The sequence below is a fragment of the Pelecanus crispus genome, chromosome 3 (assembly GCF_030463565.1).
Source record: "Pelecanus crispus isolate bPelCri1 chromosome 3, bPelCri1.pri, whole genome shotgun sequence".
NCBI classification, from domain to species: Eukaryota; Metazoa; Chordata; class Aves; order Pelecaniformes; family Pelecanidae; genus Pelecanus; species Pelecanus crispus.
The window spans coordinates 94,879,161-94,902,177 of NC_134645.1; the positions used below are offsets into that span (position 1 = coordinate 94,879,161).

General features: G+C 45.3%; 1 protein-coding gene across 1 annotated transcript in view; it reads right to left on the reverse strand.

The window, feature by feature from the left end:
* Positions 1 to 17,182: 17,182 nt before the first annotated feature.
* SH3BGRL2 (SH3 domain binding glutamate rich protein like 2) overlaps positions 17,183 to 23,017 on the reverse strand; it is a 52,455-nt gene continuing 46,620 nt past the window's right edge. Inside the window, exon 4 of the mRNA XM_075707948.1 lies at positions 17,183 to 22,576. Within this exon, the coding sequence (XP_075564063.1) occupies positions 22,562 to 22,576 (15 nt within the window). The 3' untranslated portion in view covers positions 17,183 to 22,561. The remainder of the gene's footprint in view (positions 22,577 to 23,017) is intronic.

The window sequence follows — 23,017 nt, forward strand, 5'->3', positions numbered from 1 at the left end:
GCAGAATTCCTGAAAAAAAAAAAAAGTAGATTCTGTTAAGGTTAAATGCAGATGGTCCCTGTGGGAATACAGCACAGATGGAAAGAGAGGCGGCCAGTTAAACCCTTCCAGAGCTGAATGTGGTGAGGGACATAAAGCAAATGGCTTCTTAGAGAGTATCAGCAGCAAAAGGAAGGCCAGGGTAAATGTGAGCCTGCTGATGAATGGGGAAGAACTGCTGACAGAGGACATGGAAAAAGCTGGGGTCAATGCCTTCTTTCCTTGGTCTTTACTGGCAAAACCAGCCTTCAGGAATCACAGGCCCCTGAGGCCGGTGGGAAAGTCTGGAGCAAGGAAGACTTACCCTCTGTGGAGGAGGATCAGGTTAGGAGCATTTAAAGAAACTGGATGCACACAAGTCCATGGGACCTGATGTGATTGCACCCATGAGTGCTGAGGGCACTGGCCAACGTGATTGCAAGGCCAGTCTTGATCATCTTTGGAAGGTGATGGCAATTGGGAGAGGTTCCTGAGGAGTGGAAGAAAACAAATGTTGGTACTGTCTTCAACAAGGGCAAGAACTGGTTGGGTGGCCGAGCCCAGAGAGTAGTGATAAATGGTGTTAAGTCCAGTTGGCGGCCGGTCACGACCGGTGTTCCCCAGGGCTCTGTTTTAGGGCCAGTCCTGTTCAATATCTTTATCAATGATCTGGATGAGGGGATCGAGTGCACCCTCAGTAAGTTTGCAGACGACACCAAATTGGGTGGGAGTGTCGATCTGCTCGAGGGTAGGATGGCCCTGCAGAGGGACCTGGACAGACTGGATCGATGGGCCGTGGCCAACTGTATGAGGTTCAACAAGGCCAAGTGCCGGGTCCTGCACTTTGGTCACAACAACCCCATGCAACGCTACAGGCTTGGGGAGGAGTGGCTGGAAAGCTGCCTGGCCGAAAAGGACCTGGGGGTGTTAGTAGATAGCCGGCTGAACATGAGCCAGCAGTGTGCCCAGGTGGCCAAGAAGGCCAACAGCATCCTGGCTTGTATCAGGAATGCTGTGGCCAGCAGGAGCAGGGAGGTGATTGTCCCCCTGTACTCGGCGCTGGTGAGGCCGCACCTGGAATACTGTGTCCAGTTTTGGGCCCCTCAGTACAAGAAAGACATTGAGGTGCTGGAGCGTGTTCAGAGGCGGGCAACGAAGCTGGTGAAGGGTCTGGAGAACAAGTCTTATGAGGAGCGGCTGAGGGAACTGGGGTTGTTTAGCCTGGAAAAGAGGAGGCTGAGGGGAGACCTTATCGCTCTCTACAACTACCTGAAAGGAGGTTGTAGTGAGGTGGGTGTTGGTCTCTTCTCCCAAGTAGCTAGCGATAGGACAAGAGGAAATGGGCTCAAGCTGCGCCAGGGGAGGTTTAGGCTGGAAATTAGGAAAAATTTCTTTACGGAAAGGGTGGTCAGGCATTGGAACAGGCTGCCCAGAGAGGTGGTGGAGTCACCATCCCTGGAGGCGTTTAAAAAACGGGTAGATGTGGCACTTCGGGATATGGTTTAGTCTGGTCTACCCTTGATTAGTCTAGAGTGGGCTTGGTAGTGTAGGTTAATGGTTGGACTAGATGATCTTAAAGGTCTTTTCCAACCTAGATGATTCTATGATTCTAAGAAGGAGGATCCAGGGACCTACAGACACATCAGCCTCACCTCCATCCCTGGGAAGGTGATGGAAAAAGCCAATGTACTCAGTGCATTCTTCACCTTGATCTTTCCCAGTAAAACCAAACTTTGGGAATCCCTGGGATCGGCTTACTCCTGGAAGGGAAAAGGGAGTATAAAAGACCTAATATTACATCAGGTAGATGGTCACTATAGCATCCACATCTGAGTTATAAATAACTATTTAAAGTAAGGAAAAAGTTGTATAACGGCAGATTTTCAGTGATAACTTGAACAAGTATGCAATGGTATCATATCACACTGCAATTTCAAGATTGTGGAGGGTTCACCCTGGCTGGACACCAGGTGCCCATCAAAGCTGCTCTATCACTACCCTCCTCAGCTGGACAGGGGAGAGAAAATATAACGAAAGGCTCATGGGTCGAGATAAGGACAGGGAGAGATCACTCAGCAATTATTGTCGCGGGCAAAACAGACCCAACTCAAGGAAATTAATTTAATTTATTACCAATCAAATCAGAGTAGGATAATGAGAAATAAAAACTAAATCTTAAAACACCTTCCCCCCACCCCTCCCTTCTTCTCAGGCTTAACTTCACTCCCGACTTCTCTACCTCCTCCCCTCAAGCGGTGCAGGGGGACGGGGAATGGGGGTTGTGGTCAGTTCATCACACCTTGTCTCTGCTGCTCCTTCCTCCTCACTCTTCCCCTGCTCGAGCATGGGGTCTCTCCCACAGGAGACAGTCCTCCACAAACTTCTCCACCGTGAGTCCTTCCCAGAGGCTGCAGTTCTTCATCAACTGCTCCAGCATGGGTCCCCTGCAAGGTCACAAGTCCTGCCAGCAAACCTGCTCCAGCGTGGGCTCCTCTCTCCACAGGTCCACAGGTCCTGACAGGAGCCTGGACATAGGGGAAGCTTCTAGCAGCTTCTCACAGAAGCCACCCCTGTAGCCCTCCCACCACCAAAACCTTGCACACAAACCCCGTGCAAAGGTAGAGGTATAACTCTATCCTGCCCCCCTCAAGCCAGCCAGCCCCCTCAAATTGGATCACACTCATATATATTTTAAAAATCTAAACGTAATATAATGCATAGGAGTCTTTGTACTTCAAGGCATTCAGTGAGGAAAAGTTGTCCCTGCTCTTCGCTTGAATTCAATGTTATTAGTACTGCTGGAAAACGCACCTTTTCTTCCTGCAATGGCTATTTGCCTTTTGTCTATTTTCATAGAATCATAGAATCATAGAATCATTGAGGTTGGAAAAGACCTTTAAGACGATCCATTCCAACCATTTTGCCAACCTCTCCAAATTAACAGCTGATTATCATCATCACCACATGCAGATTTCTTCTAAACACGCATGCAGGCAACATAGCAACACGTCTCTGACTGATGCAGTAGCAGTAATTTTGAGTGGGGCCAACACACCACCTTTGCACAGTTTGAGACCTCCCAAAATTTGTGTGGACTGAGATGACCCCCTGGGCAAGGTCAGCAGGATCTCAGCCGCTTCCTTCCCAACCAGCTTAATGAGTAAGTAGATTACAGGTGCACTTGGAGAGTTTCTGATTGCTTAACTAATTGCTTAACCCCATGAGAGCCTTTCTGTATTTTGCACTCCCAGGCCTGTGTTGATGTGCCAGACTGCAGAGAATGTTGCATTGTTGGTAGGACAGTGCTCAGTGCTGAACCATTACCTGCAGAACAGATGGTTAAGAGGGAACAGTCCCACATTATGAGTTTACCAGCCAGCTCATAAATGATGAACGCTACTCTGCCACTTTCTAAATGCATACATGTTTCATCAGCATTCATTGTCAAGAGGAAAATCCAAGTTAACTATGTATCTGTCAACAGATATTTCACCTTAACTGCACATGTATTGAGAAATGCCTGTTGAATGCAGAAATGCTTTTTCAGCAACAAGAAGGATGTTCAAAAACTCATGCAAAATTTTAATTTTTTTTATAATAGGTCATATTAATTTTTTTATTATATTTATTTCTTAGACTGGGTGATAGCAGTATGATTTTTCCAGTGTCTGACTGCAGTTTTATCTGTCTGTTTATGACACTGAAAGCTGTCATCGGAAGCTGTAACAGTCTAGCAGATCACACCTTGGTCGTTTCCAAAGGGTGCTCAGCTCTGCCACCCCTCCCTGTGCCCTCCCATGCCACATGTTACTGCAGTGCAGTTCCACCCCTCTTTGCTCTAGCCTCCCACACAAGTCTTTTGGACATAGACCCAATGGAGAGTCTGGCGACCTATTCAAGGGGTTTCCTCCAGCGTCCCGGTGGGCTTGGGATGTGCCCATCAGCTTCAGCACTGCCTGTAGGTGTCCATGCTCCTGCCATCAAACATCCCACTTCCTGTTGTTCACTGACTGATTTCATGCCTTGTTCTCCATTTTTTTGCCCATTTCTGCTCTCCTCTTCACCACCTTTACCTCCCTTTCTCCACCCAGTCTCCACCCAAAAAACCCACCGTGTTATCCTTATTTTGCTACAGCCATTTCCAAATTCAATATTTCTGATACCATTACATATGGAATCTCAGCATTAAATGGCATTAATGATACGGTTTCCTAGCTACAGCTACCCTTGCAAGGCTCTATTCCCCAAAAAAGGCCTCCAAACTCCCCTTGAACTATTTGGTTCATACTGGTTTCAGTTTGCTTACCTTACATGCTTTCTGAGACATGCCATCCTGCTTGTGTCTTGATTCCGCTACTCAGCTCCAGGTAAGCTCCTCTCCCATATGCAAACATGTCAAAGCTTATTCTATAACATGTTTTTTTTCACTCTGTTTTTGTGCTCACAGCGCATCTTGCTCTCCTGAGCAAAACTGCTCAGTCACAAATTGTTAGCCTGGACATGTTCTCGGGACACCGTCCCGTGTCCCACAGAGGCACCATCTCAACACCATCCTGATCCTCTGCAACTCAGTGCCCTACGATGATGTTTTCCTGGTGTAGGAGGGACACCCAGGCTGAGCACAGCATCAGTAGCTGGCACTGCAGCAGGGGTAGGGCAACGGGGCAGATACAACCTCCTGTTGACTGGAGGATACACAAAATATCTCTGGGGCTCAGGTCTGCCTGGATCTGTCACTGCTAGAGGGTGTTGATCTCTTCCGAAGTTTGCACTTGAGCAGATGTGTGCACTGCTGCTTTGTTTCAGGGAGCAAACATGTTTTGTGGAGGATACACCTTTCATGAGGAGTGGCCAAACCTGGGTTTGGATAAAGAGAAGAGTAAAAAACCAAAAAGTTTTGCCGTGTTACTTGACATCTGGCAGGGCCAATGCAATTTTGCTTTATAAGTACCTGAGAAAGGTATTTTCTATTGGCAGATATTTTCCTCAGAGGTGATAAACCAGTTATTGTAGAAATTTTAGTAGGAACACAAGCTTTGGGTGACCTCTCTTGTCCCTGCAGCCAGCCAGTTACCTTCTCAGAGGGATAATGCCACTGACTGCAAATTCAAGACAAGCAATTACATGAAGCTGAAAATAGGGTGTTATGATCAGGACAGCCGATAAGAGGGTAGTGGAAAATACGGAAGAAACCTGGGCTTTCTTTGAAACAAAAGTGGACTGAGAAAAAACAGGCAGTGATATTTCACTTCCCAAATGAACAAGACTTTATTTCTATGCATCATCACTTATAAAACACTTTATGAAGGGAGTTGGCTAGTGGGAAAGGAGTCACTTGCTCCATTGCTTGATCTTCCTTCCTGTCAACACCTAAACTAGATGAAATGCCAGTTGAGTAGAAGGGTTTTTGAGTGTTGTCCATGTAAGATTTTTTTTTTTCCCCTACAATCTGGTATCAATAAAGAGCTGATCATTTTCTTACCTGATCTTCATTTCATAGAAAACATTTTTAAAGTTTATCATTGCTCGTGCCAGTGTTATTTCTGCTAAGCACTGTGCTCCTTCCTCCTGCTGCTGCTGCATCCCCAATAATTTCCTCAAAAAGAAGGTCATTCTGCATTGTTTCTAGTTCAGTAATTTGCTGTGTTAACAAGCCATGGACAACGGTAGTATTTATAGAGGTAGTTAGAAGAAGATTAATTAAAGGTCATTTTGAAAAGAAGATGGTCCCATCGCTTTGAAAAATAAAATAAAGACCATGCAGCTGTAACCTCTCTGGAAGGTTTGCTTCCACTTTTAAAGCAGATGTCTCTGATGTCATTTAATTATGAATAAACTGGAATAGCTGGATGCTATGGGAAATCTGCTGCAAAGCCAGATGTCAGCCGAATTGTTTTGTTCATACAAAGCACTTGGAAACTCCAGAGGGTTATGGCTTCTTTTTAGTTAAACTACACAGAGTCTGTAACATATACTGCTTGCTGTTCATTAAATACTGTTCATTAAAAGCAAGTTCTTAGGGAACGTGTACATTGTCCTGTTGCCTGACTCTCTGGTCCTTCCCTCAAGAACTGTTCAAGGATATTCTGCTCCTTTTTTGATACATGAAACCAGGTACAACCATGTTAGTGCTTTATTAGCAATAAATATATTTTCAGTCAAAAATAAATCCAGCCCTTTGCAGAGGGAAGCACGCTCATGATGTATTTTTTTAGGTTCCATATTAGCACTCAGAAGACAGGACCTTTGTTACCCGCAGGTGATGCCATGACCTGTGCTTCACACATGGTGACGCATTTCTCATTCTGGTGTTAAGACAGCAGGAGGTAAAATCCAGAGTTGTTCACTGCATGGTGAGGATCTGTGATTCCAGGTGCTATGAGGAGATACTTTTGCATCTGGCAAGAGTTGATTTGCTGCTAAATAGCCTTCCTTAGACCATCTTTGTTTTTTACAGATGTTTATTTGAGGAAGATAATAATAAATGGGGCCTATTTATGAACCATCTTTGAGATATAGTTGTGCCAGTTAAAATAAATGTAAAGTTGAATATTTTCTGAACTTACATTTATTTTGATCAATGTAATGTAAACATACAGGTTTGGAGAAAATCTTCTTGAGCACAGCTGAGACTTTCAAAGTTCTTTTAAGAGCAAATTTAGCTTTGATTGGCCTTTCATTTTATGCTGAAATAAGATTTTTCTGTAAAATGCTAAATGACCTCAAGTAGACATTTTCTCATTTCCCTCTATCCCCAAAGCCTTGCCTCACACTGCCTGTATTAAAGTTTTGGGCAACTGTAGTAGAACAAGCAGGAAGAAAATGCATCTCTGGAGATCTGGGATCTGTGACAGCTGGTGCATTGGAGATGGGCATGGGATAAAATATGGAGATTAGTTACCTTTCCCACAGAAGACAGGATTTAGGTTCAGGCTTAGATACCCAAATGCCTGTATTCAGGCAGCTGAACTGAGCCTTCCCTAGATGTCCATTGGCAGCAAAGGGAACTTGGATACCTTGCTCACATAAGAACATGCATTTAGATATCTTAATATGGGGCTAAATTGCATCCCTCTGTACCTTTTCTAAACTGGATAAAAAAAACCAATAAAGCCAAAAGATGCATTCTGTTGTTGGACTGTAATTAATGTAAGCAGAATGATGACATATTTACTCAGTGATGAAGCCAACTGATGAGGTAGGGGTGTTGAGAAGGTATTTATAGAGTTGCTGTGATCTTGATTGATACTGTTAATGTTGAAGGGTTGTAACCAATATTCAAACAATTGAAAATTGTGCTACCTATGTCTGGTGGCTGCTATGACCATGGTTTGCTTTAAAAGAACTTGTACTTTAGGTAACTTGGGTTGAAAGCAAGCACATAGCTACTTTCAAAATGTACCTGTAACATCTGTTGATGACTTTGACTGTCCAGCCAACCAAGTGTGCAAGGACACCATTACCAGCCAGATTCTGCCTTCTGTGAGTGCTTCTTTGAACCCAGCAATAAGGAGGGCTAACTTTACCCAGCGAATTTTGGTGAACTTGTGTCACCCTATGTAATTTTGGTCTGACTGCTCGGAAACAGATCTAGCAGGAGCAACACGTTTTAATGGGAGCCTGTCTAATAGCAGCCTAATTTGCTTTCTGACAACAGCAGCACTGAAATTCTCTGAGGGGTTTTTCCCATTTCTGTGTGCCTGAGAGGCATTTCTCTCCAGCTCTTCCCCGGCAGTGCAGAGCTCCTGTCAGCCTCAGCGAAACAGCTGCTTCCCTGGAGAAACCACTCCCAGGTACACAGATACTGCTGCGAAGTTTCAACTCTTGTAAAACTGGATTAAAATTGAATTTTTTATTTTAAAAATGTATGCGGTAAATATTTTGCTCTGCATATCATTATTAATCTGTATTTCAGCTTTTCTTTAATCTATTTCTAGGCAAAGCAGGGATGAAAATAGGACTTTATATAACCCTGATGAAAGCATCTGTCAAGTAACGGGAAAGAAATAAATACGAGAGACTTGTTAATAAAACAGTAAAAATATCTAGAGACACAGCATTACAATGAGGGAGCCTGGCACTCTAATTAAACCATCTGCTTTTAAAATTTATTTCCTTTAGCAACCGGCTTAAGCGCTAGGGTGTCCCTGCGTGGCGCTGAGCTGAGCCCGCCAGACCCGCCTCCGTCAGTCTCCCCCTGGGCACTGTCCTCCCCGCCGGCTGTCTCAGGTGGTGCAAAACGGCCCCCAAAGCCACTGCCCTCATGCAGGAGCACTCCGGAGAGGTGGCCCCAGTGCCAGGGGAGTGCTGTCCCGTGAAGTGAGGCCATTTCTGCCTCGTCCATACACCTCCTTCACCAGGGTCCATGGTGAAACTGTACCTGCCAGCCCCTTGTTTGGGAGAGTAGGGAGGAGGAATAAAGTAAACTTTCTCTTGCCGTCCACTGATGAAGTTTCCCTTGGTCTAAGGGTAGCAGCTACTGGCGGGTTTGTAAAGTGAAACAATAAAGATTTGGGGGTTTTGTCCTGGGGTACAACTGGAAGACCTTCGCAATCTTAAAGCTTTGTGATGAGGTCAATCACTGTGTCATCCAGCTCTACTGAAACACCATCAGGTGTCCACTGCCTGATTTATTTTCCACACGTAACACACTTTCATTGCAGATGAACAGGTTTTCACCCTTTTTCCTGTTGTGTTTGTCTGCTGTTCCTGGCATGATGTGCAGGGACAGCAGAAGGGCCATCTCTAACACCACAGGCATGAGGACCACACTCGTTGATGACCTTTCTCTGCTGGAGATCCTTCATCAACCCAATAAAATAAAATAAGCCCCTGGAAATGTCAGCCACTGGGGTCTACTCTTTGCAAAAGCAAACGGGTAGGAGCCTTCCAAGCTGCAAAGTAGGCAGCAATGGGGGTGGCTGGCAGGAGCGCTGCTCAGCTGACGTGCAGAGCTGCTGGGAAGCAGTGGCACGGGTTACACCTACCACGTTACCTGTCCTCGCTGACCTCAGCCCTGTAAATCCAGAGGGCAAAGCTGAAAGCATGGGAAAAGCTAATTAAATGCAGTGCTCAATTAAAATCCCTCTAAAAAAACATGTACTATCTTTGTGCAAAACAGTTTACTCATCCTTTTACTATCCTGCTCACAGTCTCTTTATGAGGACAGCCTGTTCAAGAGTACTGGAAAACCAAGGTGTGGGGTAATCCACTAATCCTGGGCAATTGCCCCATTAAGTGCCATTTTGGTATGGTCTAAGCAGGGCAATGAGCTTCTGTGCACCTGCTCAGGCACCCTGAGAGGAAGAAGCAGCTCCTTGGCTTGAAGTGATTACTGATCGCTTCCTGGGGCAAAAGGAACCAGCCCAGCCCAAAGAACTGCAAACAGTTAAAAATCATCCCACTAAAGCTTTCCAGAAATGGTATGAATTGCTGTTTCAGCCTCTTCAGTTGTTTTCTACATCTGCAAAAGCTTGGTGCCGGAAGAAAGACACAGAGAAGGTGGCCTGTCTATAAGAACTTTCATCTTCATCCTCTTTAGCTGTGCCAGGAAGAGGAGCCTACTGTGAAAATATGTCTCTCAAATTAAAACTAATTTCCTAGGAGCCTCCCTACTTATTTTCTTTAATTTAAAAAGCTGGCTTACCTTGCATTAACGAGGGCTTGAACAACATATTCTTTATAGGCAGGCATAAAATATTCATAATACAAATGGATGACAACAGGATCTCGTGATGCTCCTGGTTGCTCCCCCAACCAGAGGGGCCCCATCCAGCCCCCAGCCCTGGTGCAGCAGGGTGGCAGATGTACCTTGTAGCAGGGCTTATACTGCACGGCGCCCGGCAGCACCCCACAGCCTCCTGCCAACACCTTGCTCTGCACAGGGTGCCAAGCATGCGCCCACCGACACCAGTGTCAGAGCCACTGGGCTCTGCTGGCACCTGGCCTCCTTCACCCAGTTGGGTAAAGCCTATGGGCTTCACAGTCATGGTGGGTGCTGGCAGCCTGCAGAGTTGCCAGCGTGTTCCCTGTTAGGAATTGTCCAGCAGTACCGCATGATTTGGTCAGGCTCAAATTTTGTGTGTTTGCTGGGGAGAGGAAGATGAGAAGGCCCCTGCAGCAGACAGCAGTGCTGGTGTCTCACTGACACTAAAATATGCAATGACAGTATCCAAACTGGGTAAAATGCTTAAAGACAGCCCAAGCATCGGTTTGGAAAGCCAGCGAGTTTCAGCTGCAAGCATTGCTGTGCCCGTGAGCGGTGCCAGGGCAAAGGAAGCCTCGTCATGCCCAGGTTTGGTCACTTTATCAAGCTTTACAGTACACATTCTGTCCGTGCTGTCCTCTAGATGTCAGTGGCAGCCAGCACATCCCAACTCCCCTCTCCCACCCACACCCCAACATGGCTGGGCCAGACCCTTCCCTCCTTCCCCTTCCCTGGCTTCATTGTCTCCATGATGGAACTGCCCCTTTGTGGCAGCACCAAAGGAGATTGTCCTCCAAACCAAGCTGAGATGCAAATCTGTGACCTGATTTTTTGAAAAGGCCAGTCTCCAATTTTCCTGTGGGTTACCAATCATTGGTAAAATGGTTTCTTGCTACGCACTGGTAGGACCAGGCCATCCAAATCACCAAGCTAACACAGGGGTGCTTTCCCAAAGCTGGTATGCTCTCCTCAGACATGAGCAGAGGAGGATTGCTGCAGCCCCCGATCAGGATGGGGAAAGCCATGCCAGCGAGTGCTGACGGTGTTACAGGAGGATTTGCGACAACAGATAGATAAGGAGGTGCAGGAGAAACAAAAGGCTATTCAACAACTTGCTATGCTAATTCATATGAAGGTGAACGTACCATTAGTGGAGCTGCTACTAAAAGAATTTTCCATCAGAGCCTTTCTCAGTGAAAAATGAGGTGGGTGAAAGTGCACAAAAAAATGGTCAAGGTACCTACTCTCTTTGAGGTTGTGAAAACGAATTCATTTATTTATTTATTGTGAAAAATAATTCATTTATTTATTGCATGGGCTTGTTTTCCATCATTTTATTCTACAAAGGAAGTAGACAACATTTTTGTAAAGATCTCTAATATGAAGATCTTCAGTCAGCACAATGTGAAGACCATATTCGCTAGAGACCTCATTCTCTAACTTCACCCTCTCTTCATCCCTCCCCTCTTTTTATTCCCCCAGGATGTCAAAAAGGTCTTCAAGAAGGTGCAATCATCATTTAGTCTGCCTTTATTGATCCCCTACAGTGTTAAGTCTCTGTAAGAGGATCTTTCATAAGGACTGTCATTTCTAATCGGTTGAAGACATGGCTAAGAAACAGATATCGTGATGCACAGTTGGATAGGATAGAGGAAGCTAAGAAAACCTGGAATGTATTTCTAGTTTCAACCATCACCTCCCCTGAAGACAGATTAATTTAAACTTTAGGTCGTATGTAACCCTGAGAGGATGTTGAGCAGGTCTTAATGGTAAAGAAGATCCTGTGAAGTTACAGGGATCAAAAATCTCCCCAGTCATTAGCTGGGAAAAACTGCTGAAGTAGTCACCATTTCATGCTTTATTCTCAGTGGTTTCAGGACATATAGATCACTGTTTTTCTTATTATTATTAACCATAAGAGCATCTGTCCCATTGGGGTTTGGAGAGCATAAACTCCATAGCACCCCTTGGGGCAGTGATGCACCTGCTCTGTGGGGTTTTGGCTAACACAGTGAGAGGTGGTTTCTGATGGGTGGTGCTTTGTAATGGCAATTGATTACCCTGGGAAGAAGATAATCAAGGTGTTTGTTACACCTCCCCTTATCAAAGATCCCAAAATATCTCACGTACCTTCATAACCTCTCAGCTGGTGGCGCAAGGCAGGGAGACTGACATGAATTTGGGGAAGGTAGAAAAGGGAAGAGGCCACCAGCACGGAGGTTGTATTTGAAGACATGACAAGGTGTAAAGTGAGAAGACTGGAAAATACACTGATAAATGTGCTGGAAGTCCAGCTAGGATGGTATGACAACGGGGGAGGATTCAGTTGTGGGAGCCTGCTGAGGGATGCGTGCAGGGAGCAGGTTGGAGCAAACACCACAAGAGTGATTTGGGGGGAAAACACAACGATTTTGGCTTGATGTGCAGGAAAGCCAGGCAGCAGGACTGCGCTGGGAGGTGCAGGAGAGGCAGCAGCGAGAGCTGGCGGAGGAGCAGGAAGGGGGAGAACCTGAGCCCCATGCAGCCACAGCAGGCAGCATTTGGCTGCTGAAAGGCAGGAGACAGATTGTGTACATGCTCAGGGAAAAGTGGCCATTGCCCTTCTCCCCCTCACCACAGCACACGCAAAGCCACGACCGCAACAGGTCTCAGGCCCCTCACGTACAGGTTTTTATGCTGGAGTAACTGCTGTCTGCCATGGAGAGTCATGTTCCTTGATCGAATTAGTGGGGAATTAGGATCCACCTTTACCAAGTTTTTTGATTTATATGTCTATATATTAAACTGAAATAAATTTTAAAAAGATGGCTGGCTACTCATGGTCTTTCCAAGATCTGTATTTCACTCCTGCAGCCAGTGTAAGTTCAAGGAGCACATCCCTGGCTATCAGTTTTTCTGACACCTTTGAATTAATCGAAGGTTAAAGTCTGTCAAGAGAATGTTTAATTCATGTATTTAGCAAGCACAGTTCTTTCATCTGCCCACGCAATATGCCCAGGAAATATGTTAAACTGGAGCAATAGCTCAGTCAGGGCTAAAATGAGAAACTGTTAAATGGCGAGACTTCTGCCAAGACGCTGAAAGCAAGTACCAGGATCATCTCTGTCTTCATTACACCTCTAAATTACGAATTCTGCTAGCTGAAGCAATTAGAGAGCTCTTTCTGGACTTGCTTCATGGAGTTACTCCATGCTATCGTGTAGGGGTGATCTCATCCCAGGGATCTCAGTTGTCCCTGGACATCAGTGGCACCAGCAGCAGAACCAAACTCTGCACTGGCTCAGCCACTTCTGCCTGACAAAAATGTAGCTAAGGCAGTAGAGGAAACTACTGTGTAAGTACACACGACACGTAATCCCTGAGAGGGAGACTTATTTAAATGAAAGGACTATGAGGGTGATGGCAATAAGCTGGCCATGAATAAATATCAGCTGGAATTTGGAAGAAGGTTTATTTTTTAGTGCAAGAGAAGTGGGATTTTGAGACAAACTTCCAACTGGCATAGCAGAGCCAAAAAAACACAGGGAAAAAATATCAACCCAGACCTAGTTTAGTGCTTTCAGCTGGAGTTGGGCAGTTTTATGAAACAGACTCTGACAACAGAAATGGCAGAGGATTTGGCTCTGTAACCCGAGAGATCTCCTCTAGGTTGACTATTTAATGCAGACCATGAAATTTTGTTACACTAAAATGCCATCACCTCTGTCGGTTTCTGTAGGTGTAAGTGGGTTTGATGGATACCCACACTTTGCTCAGAGTGAGACTGCTCCAAAGGACATGAAATGGCCACTTAGGGCTTAAGTATTATAGCCCGGCTGGAGCAGTACTGATGCTACAGCAATTTACCTTAATGACTCAAGAGCGTTTTTCACAGCAATGCTGTATAGCTGTCCTAACGTAAAAGCTCTCTCATGGCTTAAACTCAAATTTATGCCACTCACAGAAGACATCTAAAAGAGAAAGCATATCCAACAAAACCAGGAAGAAAACCAGAAAATTTTAAAGCTATGAAAACCCAGAGAAGAAAATGTGTTGAAGGAAAATTACACCGGCAGTGCCAACAATTATAAAAGACTCATAGTAGGAAGACCATTAGCTCGGGGGTCAGCAGTGAAAGCCATTATCAGCCATTATGGGGTGCAGCACAGCGGGACAGCGGCAGGACACCCAGCCTTCATGGGTCGCAGCGCCGGCTGGGGCAGCGCTCAGGGGGCTACAGCCAGCTCAGCAAGCAGATTTCCCGTCTTCTGGAGATGACATATGGCCATGTCACTGCTGCAGACAGGTGACATCACCGAAGGGCTTTGCAAGGGCCATTCCCAGCAGAGACAGTCAATAGGCGATAGCTAAAAGAGGACAATATGGGTATGTTAGCAAAGGAAGCTGAGGCAGAAAGAACTGGACTCCTCTCCAGGTACAGCTTTAATTAGACAATTTATAATTAAATGATAGAAGTTATGCATTTGAACACATTAGCACACTGCTTATATCACGCTTAAGAGTGATTCAGCTTTCTTAGTTCTCACGTCTGAAAGGCTGGTCAGTACATCATCTACCTCTCCTCTTCACACCTACATTATTCCCTCCTCCCTCCATTAAGGATATAAAACCGTAAAATTAAGAGAAGCTAAAGAAAAAAGAAGTAGGGAAGAGATGATAGTGCCACTTGACCCCTGGCTGCAGACTCCGTGGGATGGATTTTGCAAACAAAAGGAGGACAGGCCAGTGTTCATGTGCTGCGAGACCAAGAGCCCGGCGGCGGCTGCGCCCACACCACCTCCAGTGCTGCGTGTGCTGTCCTTGCAGCTTTGCCCTGTGGAAAAGAAGTTGGCACAGGAATTTGCAGGGAAGAGAGAAAATTAGCTGAAGTTATCTTGGAAATGCATGCAAAAGCTGTCAAAACTTATAATTACCCTTTTGCTACTGGGAAGGTTTGAGCTGGAAGTATTTAAGGAAGAGGCAGGATGGGTAGCAGCAGCTGGAGGAGCGGGCTGGGACAGAGCTGGGCTGTTATCTTCAGCAAACCTGACCTGCTCTCCCCACGCTCTTCACCTGACCTTGCCCACGGGCACCTGATCACCCTCTGCAGGTTTCTCTCCCTGCCAGCGCTGATCTGCTTCTTACTCCTTCAGTCGCACATTGGGGAAACGAATCCCTCGTGTGTAGGTGCAGCCAGCGGTGGGTCGGTCCCTTTGGGAGGCAGAGGGAAAAGCAGCCACGGCTTTTGTTTGGCAGCTGGGGCTGGAAGTCCTGCTATGCTCTCAGCTCTGGCACTTCACAGTGAGGTGTCTGCAAAACCTCGCTGATCCTCGAAGTGCCTCACCTAAAGAAATGAGGCAAAACCCCAAGCTACTACTGGTTTTTTTTCTGTTGGCTCCCAGCAGAATAACTTATTCTGCCAAATTTACTTATGGAAGATGCTGTAATGCAGAGACATGTAGGCTCAATTCCTGGTTTACACCTCTTAATGTTGACCAATTTCAGTGGAATTTCTCTTGATCTCCAAAGAGGTGCAAAGAAAAGGTAAGCGCAGTTTGCTGTGCAGCACAGTTAAGGGAGATGGCACCCGGACCTGGAAGAGGCGTACAATCTTTGGGACTCAAAAGGCACCGAAACGTTGTGCTGTTTATTCCCGTTATGTGAAACATACCTTCTCTCTCAAGCAGCAGGGAGCAGGAAGCATCCCCAGGTAGATGCAGGGCTGCTGCATGACGTGAGGCGTCTTCCGAGGATGGCAGCAGCACCACCTAAGGGCTCTCTCCCTTACAGGGTGACCCCACTGGGGACATCCTGGAGTGCGGGGAGAGGGATGGGGCATTCAGGGGTCTGCCTGCTTCCCCAGACACAAAGGAAGGAATTCCCCCTACTGCGCCTAACTAGGCTGGCTTCGCATCTCAGCTCCTCTAGAGGGGAGAGGTGGCATTATTTTTAAGACACAATTCATTTGACTTTTGAATATTGCCCTGGGAGGAAGTAAATCATGGCCAGAAGCGTGTGCTTTCCCTGGAGAGCACGAGGTGCCTCTCCCAACTGTAGATGTACATACTGTGGACAGCTAAACTGGATGGGGCAACCAAGCAGCTAGGGATTGGCACACATTTCTCAAGGACTCTGCTTCCGAACTCCCTTTTTCCATGTCAGAATCTAACACTTTCTTTCTTGCCTTCTAAGCACAATTTTTCGAGGCTGCAGCTGACCTTTTCTTTAGGGTGCTAGTTCCTAAATCCTCTAATTTTCAAATGTTTCCCAAATTCATCAGGGGATTGAATTACATGCAATGGGCACCTTTAAAGTAATCAATGTATGGAGGACTTGCACCCGGAACCACCACTCGCCTGTGCTGCACCATGCAGCCTGAGGGAGGTTACTTCAGATGAGAGCGTGAGGGTACCTTCAGCAACAGCTCGGTAAGTCTATGGTATGAAAAGCAAAGTCCTTCTGGCACCTAAAAAGCAAATCAAGTGAATGTGCCAGTTCAGGAGAACCTTCTCACAGCCCAGGCAGATTGGTCTGGGGTAGGTACAAGGAGATGTAGACAGAGATGTGCAAACACAGAGAAGAGTTTTTAAGTACTTTCGCCCGCTGATGCTCCCCTGGCACAGAGAGCACACACAGAGCTGGGGACACGTGGGAAGATGACAGCTAGTGGCAAAGCATCCCACATTGCGTGACCTCTGCCCACTGACTGCCTTCAGTGTATTCTCTGGCAGCCATGTAGGAGTGCCACAGGTTTACACATGGAGCGCAGGCGGTGATGCTACACGAGCAAAGTGATACAGAACATCTCTTCATCTTCCTCTCTGGAAATCAAGAACTTTCTGCCCACCCCTGCAGAGAAATCTGGCTGCTTCTACCCACCGTGACACAACAGCTGAGCTGCTACAGCTCCGCTCACTTCAGAGAGGTGCTACTGATCCTGCATCAGCTGAGGATCTCATTTCAGGCATTTAAGGCTTGCATTCCCCACCCGTCTCTCTTTTACTCGTCCTGTCTTAGAGCAGGTAGCACAGAACCTCGCTCCAGGGTGCAGAAGAAGCCACAAACAGGTAGAGTTTTCATAGCAGTGTTCACATTGGAGATAATGGGCAAGTTTCAGACAGGAACAATAAGGTATTAAAAACTACATACTAGACTGAGAATCAAGGGAGGACTACAATAATGCAAACCTGTTCCTTTGGTCAGTCACTCAACCATGTAAAACATATTTAAATAAGGACTAGCAAAGTAAATAGGCAAAACAGGAACTCACATTCCTTTCAGACAAGAAAAAGCAGTGCTTAATATTCTAGCCCTAGGAGCAGAATGTCAGCACGTGAAAACTCCCTGGCCCCACTGCCCAAGCCACTCCAGAGGATCTGTCCTTTATTTCCATGGTATTTATCAACTAACCCAAGCGCAAAAATGGACAACAAGAAATCATCCCTTTCTTTTTTTTCTTTACTGCTATTTACCTGGGGAGGACCTAGCCCCTAACCCAGCAGGTACTTTGCACATTGCAATTCCCGCTGAGTCAACAGGGATCAGAAGTGCTTAGCATCTTACAGAATCAGGCTCCCCCATCCCAGGCGAAGAGCTTTGTGGCGCTCTTTCATCTGTGGAGGCTGCCCACCACACCAGGCTGTCACCAGAGGGAGCTGCAGCAAGGATAAAGACTCGTAGTTTTTCATTATTTTCTTTGGCACATACAATACAGTTCAAATGTCTTTTTTAAATTGCATTTTTTATTAGATGAACACGATTTTAATATATAATTTAAAACTCCATGTGTACACAGCCTAGGATGCAACGTGCTCCCTCCCCCACTGAGTTACGAAACACTGACGCCGCAAAGGTGAACACCAGCTCTGCGTTTGTGACCTCACAGGGATGTTACAAATGGTCGGGAGTGGAAACTTTGCACACAGGTAGGTCTACACAGGACAAGACGAAGCACATTAGGAAGAGGTAAAGAATAGGAAGAAGGGAGTAAGACGGATCTGCCCTGGCTGAAGGACTGCTCTCAAGAAGCTGTTCTCCATTTCCCCTCCCAAATTCCTTAGGGTGAAGGATAGGCCATGATGCAGGTGGAGTCCCGCTGGAGAGCAGCGCTGTGTGGTTTCACACACGGTGCTGCCAGCCAAGGGGCCCTGTGAGGGCCGCTGCTCAGGGTGCCATCAACAAGCCATGGGCCATTCTGCACCGTGCCTTCCACTCCCGCTCTCTGTGCGGGGCAAACACGCGGGGCTCCTTCTTCCTCCCACTGCTCGTACCAAGATCTAGTGAAATCAGCGGACAAGTCACTGAAGACTAACGGGATTGGGCACTTTCCTGGTGATGACCCCACTCTTGCACTCCTGTGAAGTGCCAGAGGGCACTGCCTAAAATCTCAGGATCCTACTTCTGAATCATGGTATTCCCAGAAATGGACTCCCTAAATAAATGGCCTGATGGGGGGGACAGGGCAGGGAGGGACAACCAAGAAATCCACTGAGAGCTTGTTAGCTCCTCTTCATTTCAGTGGTAGCACTTGGGCTGCTCAACACTTGAATCAGATAGTTATTTTAAAGCATAAGCATGGATTTAGGGGCTTCACTCCAGGTCCACTTCCCTTGGAAGATTTGATTCTAGACAGTCAACAAAAAGGAAAAGAAAAAAAAAGAGAAAGCCATACTAAGAAAAATCAAGAGTTCAGAAGACTCATCAAAAACTGTTTCAACCTTACAAAGCATGTGTCTTTTGACTCAGGCCTCAAAATCAATTTACTGCATTATTAGAAAAATAGCTATATAGAAACTACCCCTTTCTCAGTTCAAAGTTTAAGCCCATCTAAGAAGACCCAACAGAAACAGTCCTCTTTCTGGCAAGGCACTATCCAGTAGTGTGTGGCACAAACAAAAACACCTCTATTAAAGCCACTGATACAGTGAATGTGCGTGTGCACGTCAGCCCACACAGCAACTTCAGCTTGGTACAAAGATTTACAGTTTAATTCACACTGCTCTCCCTTTTTAAAAAGTGGGGTAGTTACAAGTATTAGCTAAAAATTGGGATCATTTGGTTCTCAAGCATACCTTTATATGCAAGTATTTTAAACAGAACTAAGAATTTGCTATTTCTTTCAATAAATGGCTCTAGTTTCCACAGATCTTTTCAGTTACCTGATAGTTACATTTCATTATTACAAAACTGATTTAAAAAATTCCAGATCATCTTGTGTAACAAACTAGAACTCTACTTGCTTTAATTAGAAAAATAAGGCTGTCACACAACAGACCAAATTCACATTCAAGCAACATATATACTTTTTTTTTTAAACTAGCCACCTATAATTCAAAAGCACATATTCTGAGGGACTTACACTGCCAATCCATACAAGCAAGCAGGATATCTTTGGAGCTAGTGTTGTCCTCCATACAACTGATTATGCCCAGATGCGTGCTCTGAAATAAGCTAGGTGTACCTAACAGCCGTAACAGGACTAGCTCTCCACTGAATGGGAGGCTTCTATTCTACAATTATCAAAATTCAAGAGGAGTTTTGTGAAACTAATTTCACCCCTGGAGAAATCAGTGTGGTTTTGCCTTTCACATCAGTAAGCCTGGGATTTCACTCAGGATTACTCATGTGTATATACTTACACACAGGTAAGTTTTTCAAAACTGGGACCTCAGGCAGTTCTCAAAGTTTGCAATATATCAAGTACCTAATAAATCCAGGATGGCTTCTCTGTAATCAGCTGTGTAATTATGTAAATTTATATGTGTATTCATTTGCAAAGTTAAATATTTTCCTCTAACTTTTTTTTTAGGAATAGTTATGTTGAACTTGGTGAAGTTAACAATGTACAGCTCCACCTCGTGTCACATTCCCTTCTATAGTGTGATTCAAGTCTCATGAAAATATGGGATTGATGACAAGAATGTCACAATAACTTACCACAGACAACACAATAACTTACCACAGACAACATAATTCTTAAAAATGCACACACATGTATGTATATATACATACATGTACATATATATACATATATGTATATGCATGTTATCAACTTCCATTCAGGATTCCTCTAGAGAAGGTGCTGTAGCTAAGATTTTGACCAGTAAATACAACCATGGACTTGAAATGTGTGTGTGCTCTTGCTCCATCTAGCCCTTTAACAGAGCTGAGGAGGCACCAGGGGATCCAAAGATAAACTGATTTATGGATGGACTCCTTCAACATCTCCTTTTTTAAAGTTTTCTTGCCTTTGTACTAGAGGGAAAAGCCACACAGCTGTAAGCAGTTTGTAGCTGAGACAACACGAACAGGAAGGTAATCTGTTCTTTACTCCAGTGACTTGTAGTCACAAACATTGTTCATGTCATACCTCCGTAGTCGCGAGTAAGCTATTGGCCAAAATCTGAAAGGCTACAGTTCTCCTTTTGTTCAGTGTCTTCAGCGGGGACTTGGGATGATGACCTGGTGTGCACCCTCAGCAAATCTGTGAATGACACCTGAACCTGTTTCAGTGGTTGGTAACAGCTGGCAGAGCTTCAGTCCAGTGGCATCTCAATAACCTTGAGGACTGGGCTAAGAGAAACCTCATGAAGTTTGACAAGGACAAGTAGAAAGTTCTGCCCCTGGTGGTGGCTAAGCATCAGTACGGGCTGGGAAGCAGCTGACAGAGTAATATCCCTGCTGAAGGGACCTGGGGATTTTAGTGAATGCCAGGTTGATCATAAGCCTGCAATGTACTCACTGCAAACAGGGGAAAGCATGCAGTGCACTACTTCAGAAGAAGTGTGGCCTGCAGGCTGAGGAATGTTATTACCCCCTCTACTCGGCACCAATGAGGCCACATCTAAAATACTGTTTTGGGACCTTCTCCAGTTCAAGAGGGATGTGAACAAACTGGAAAGAGTAACCCTCCACCAAAGCAAAGCAGCCAGGGGCCTAAAGCACACAGCCTGTGAAGACAGGCTGAGGAAGCCACGTTTGTTTAGTCTGGTAAGAAGAAAGCTAAGAGGTGATCTAATGGTAGCCTACAACTATCTTGAGGGCAGTTACAAAAAGGATGGTGCCAATCTCTCCCTGTGAGTGCCAGAAAACGTAACAAAGGCAACAGCCACAAATTACAGCCTAGGAGTTGAGGCTGGACATTAAAAGAAGGTTTTCACTAGGACTGTACTGCAGCACTGGCACAGGTTACCTAGAGGGTTATGAGTTCTTCATCTTTGGATATTTTTAACATTCTGCTAGACAAACCCATATCTGATCTGAGCTAGTGTTCATGTCAGCCCTGATTTTGATGGTGCTGGACCAGACGACATCCAGTTGTCCCTTCCAACTAACATGTCTCGGATACCATGGTTACTGATTTTAACAGAACATGTGATTTGTTGCACAGGGTTGCTTTCTGACACTTTTTACAAGTTTGGCTTCCTTCAAGCCACACAGCCTGAGTGATGCTGTGATTGCAAAGCAGGTTTCCCATACAATGGTTGTCTTTCACTTACCCAAAGACATAAGGACATTTATTGGAATGGCACTACCCTGTCATTATGAAATCACTTGAGTAAAAGCTACGTTACAGCATAGCTGTTATTTTCATAGCCAGACTTGATTCAAAATGCATAATGCAATTTGACTTCTGTCTAGAATGCATTTTGTAATGGTTATTGGCAACTCACAGGCCTAAGTTCTGCTATGTGCATCAACACAGTCCCACTGGAACAATCTCCACTTCCTTTGCTTGGGTCCTGTTCCTCAGCTGAGCTGACCATTGTGGCTTCATCCAGCAAAGCACACGCTCAGATTTCTCACTGTCTTTGAGGCACCTCCACACTTCCACACCTGGGGATATGAGCAGGACAACAGTTGAGCAAGCTAGGTGTGGACCATGGTAGGCTGTTTAACCATCTATGGGACTGAGCCCTGCCTCGCAAAGCATCCCCCTGACTTTCAGGCGGCTAATGGTGGAGCTGTGTGTTATTGAAGGTAAACTCAAGGATTTGGCAAAATGTCATTTTAAGACAATCCAACTATACAGCAACTTTGGGTGTTAAGTCTTCCTCAGTTAAGAGATAACTTAATATTATCATTAGCTCGGAGACCTCTTCTTCTGAACTACCCAGTATTTTCCACCAAATGCTTTCCTGCAGATTTCACCCACATTTGGAACAGGAACCATGTCAAAATATTTCACTTTGGCACCTCCTCCATGATAACAACTGTTTTTAAACAGCCAGTTGCAATGTGTATCATTAGACAAATTAAGTTTTCATGAACAAGGTTAGCACCCCATGTCTCTTACAATAAATATGATCTAGCATAAACATCACAAAAAATAAATGTAGAGAAAAAATACGGGAGTTATTGGCTTAGACTGTGATCTTAAGATTGACAATTTTTACCTTCTGGATCATAGCCAGCACAAACATTCTAATAACCACCAGCACTTTAACTATCATGATGAGCTAATTTCAACTACAGTAGTTGCAAGAATTAAAAAAGGTAAGGAATCTGACTACATAAGTACATCCATAAACAACAGAAGCCCTACACTTCCACTCCTTCTTCTCAAACATACGTGTCTGTTAGAACATCAGTGCCAGTTGCAAAAGCAATCCAAAGACAAAAGTGAAACATCAACAATGAGTATTTTTAAAAAGGAAGATGAGTAGCCTGGCCTTAATCCTGTTTCATATACATGTGATTAACTCCACATTATTGGAGAGCACCATCCCATGGCAAGCAGACTACTACTAATGATGCATGTTTGCTCTATCACAGTGATCCATTAGGGAAGCTGTTGTGTGCTGAAGAACAGGGTCATTCATCCAGGAGATGTGCTTATTGATACTTCAGATAGGCCTTCTAGGGCTCTGACTCCTATTTAGAAGAAAAGAAAAAAAAAAAAGATTGTTAATGCTATGAATAAATTCTTGTCTCCTGTGTCTATGACCTTCGCATATAAGGTGCTCCTAACCCTGGTCCACACAGCAGCTGAGGATGCATCACTGAAGTACTACCAGACTGAAGGAGTGATCTGGCCAAGTTTATAGAGACGGTCCTCCAGGCCCACAACAGGTTGCTTCCCAGCAACATTGCTGCACAGAAGCTGCTGTTTCTGATTGCTGTAGGACATCATCTTTTTCCTAGGACCAGTTCTTCAAGCTATGAAGCTTGAAGCGAGGCTGCCAAAATAACCTGCTTTTGCAGTTCCCTACTGAGGTTCCCTCCTATTCCTCTGCCTCACGGCGTCCAGAAATAAGTGAATCCCTGGGAGAAGACAAACTCTATAGATACCTAACAGCTACCATCCAGGCCTGA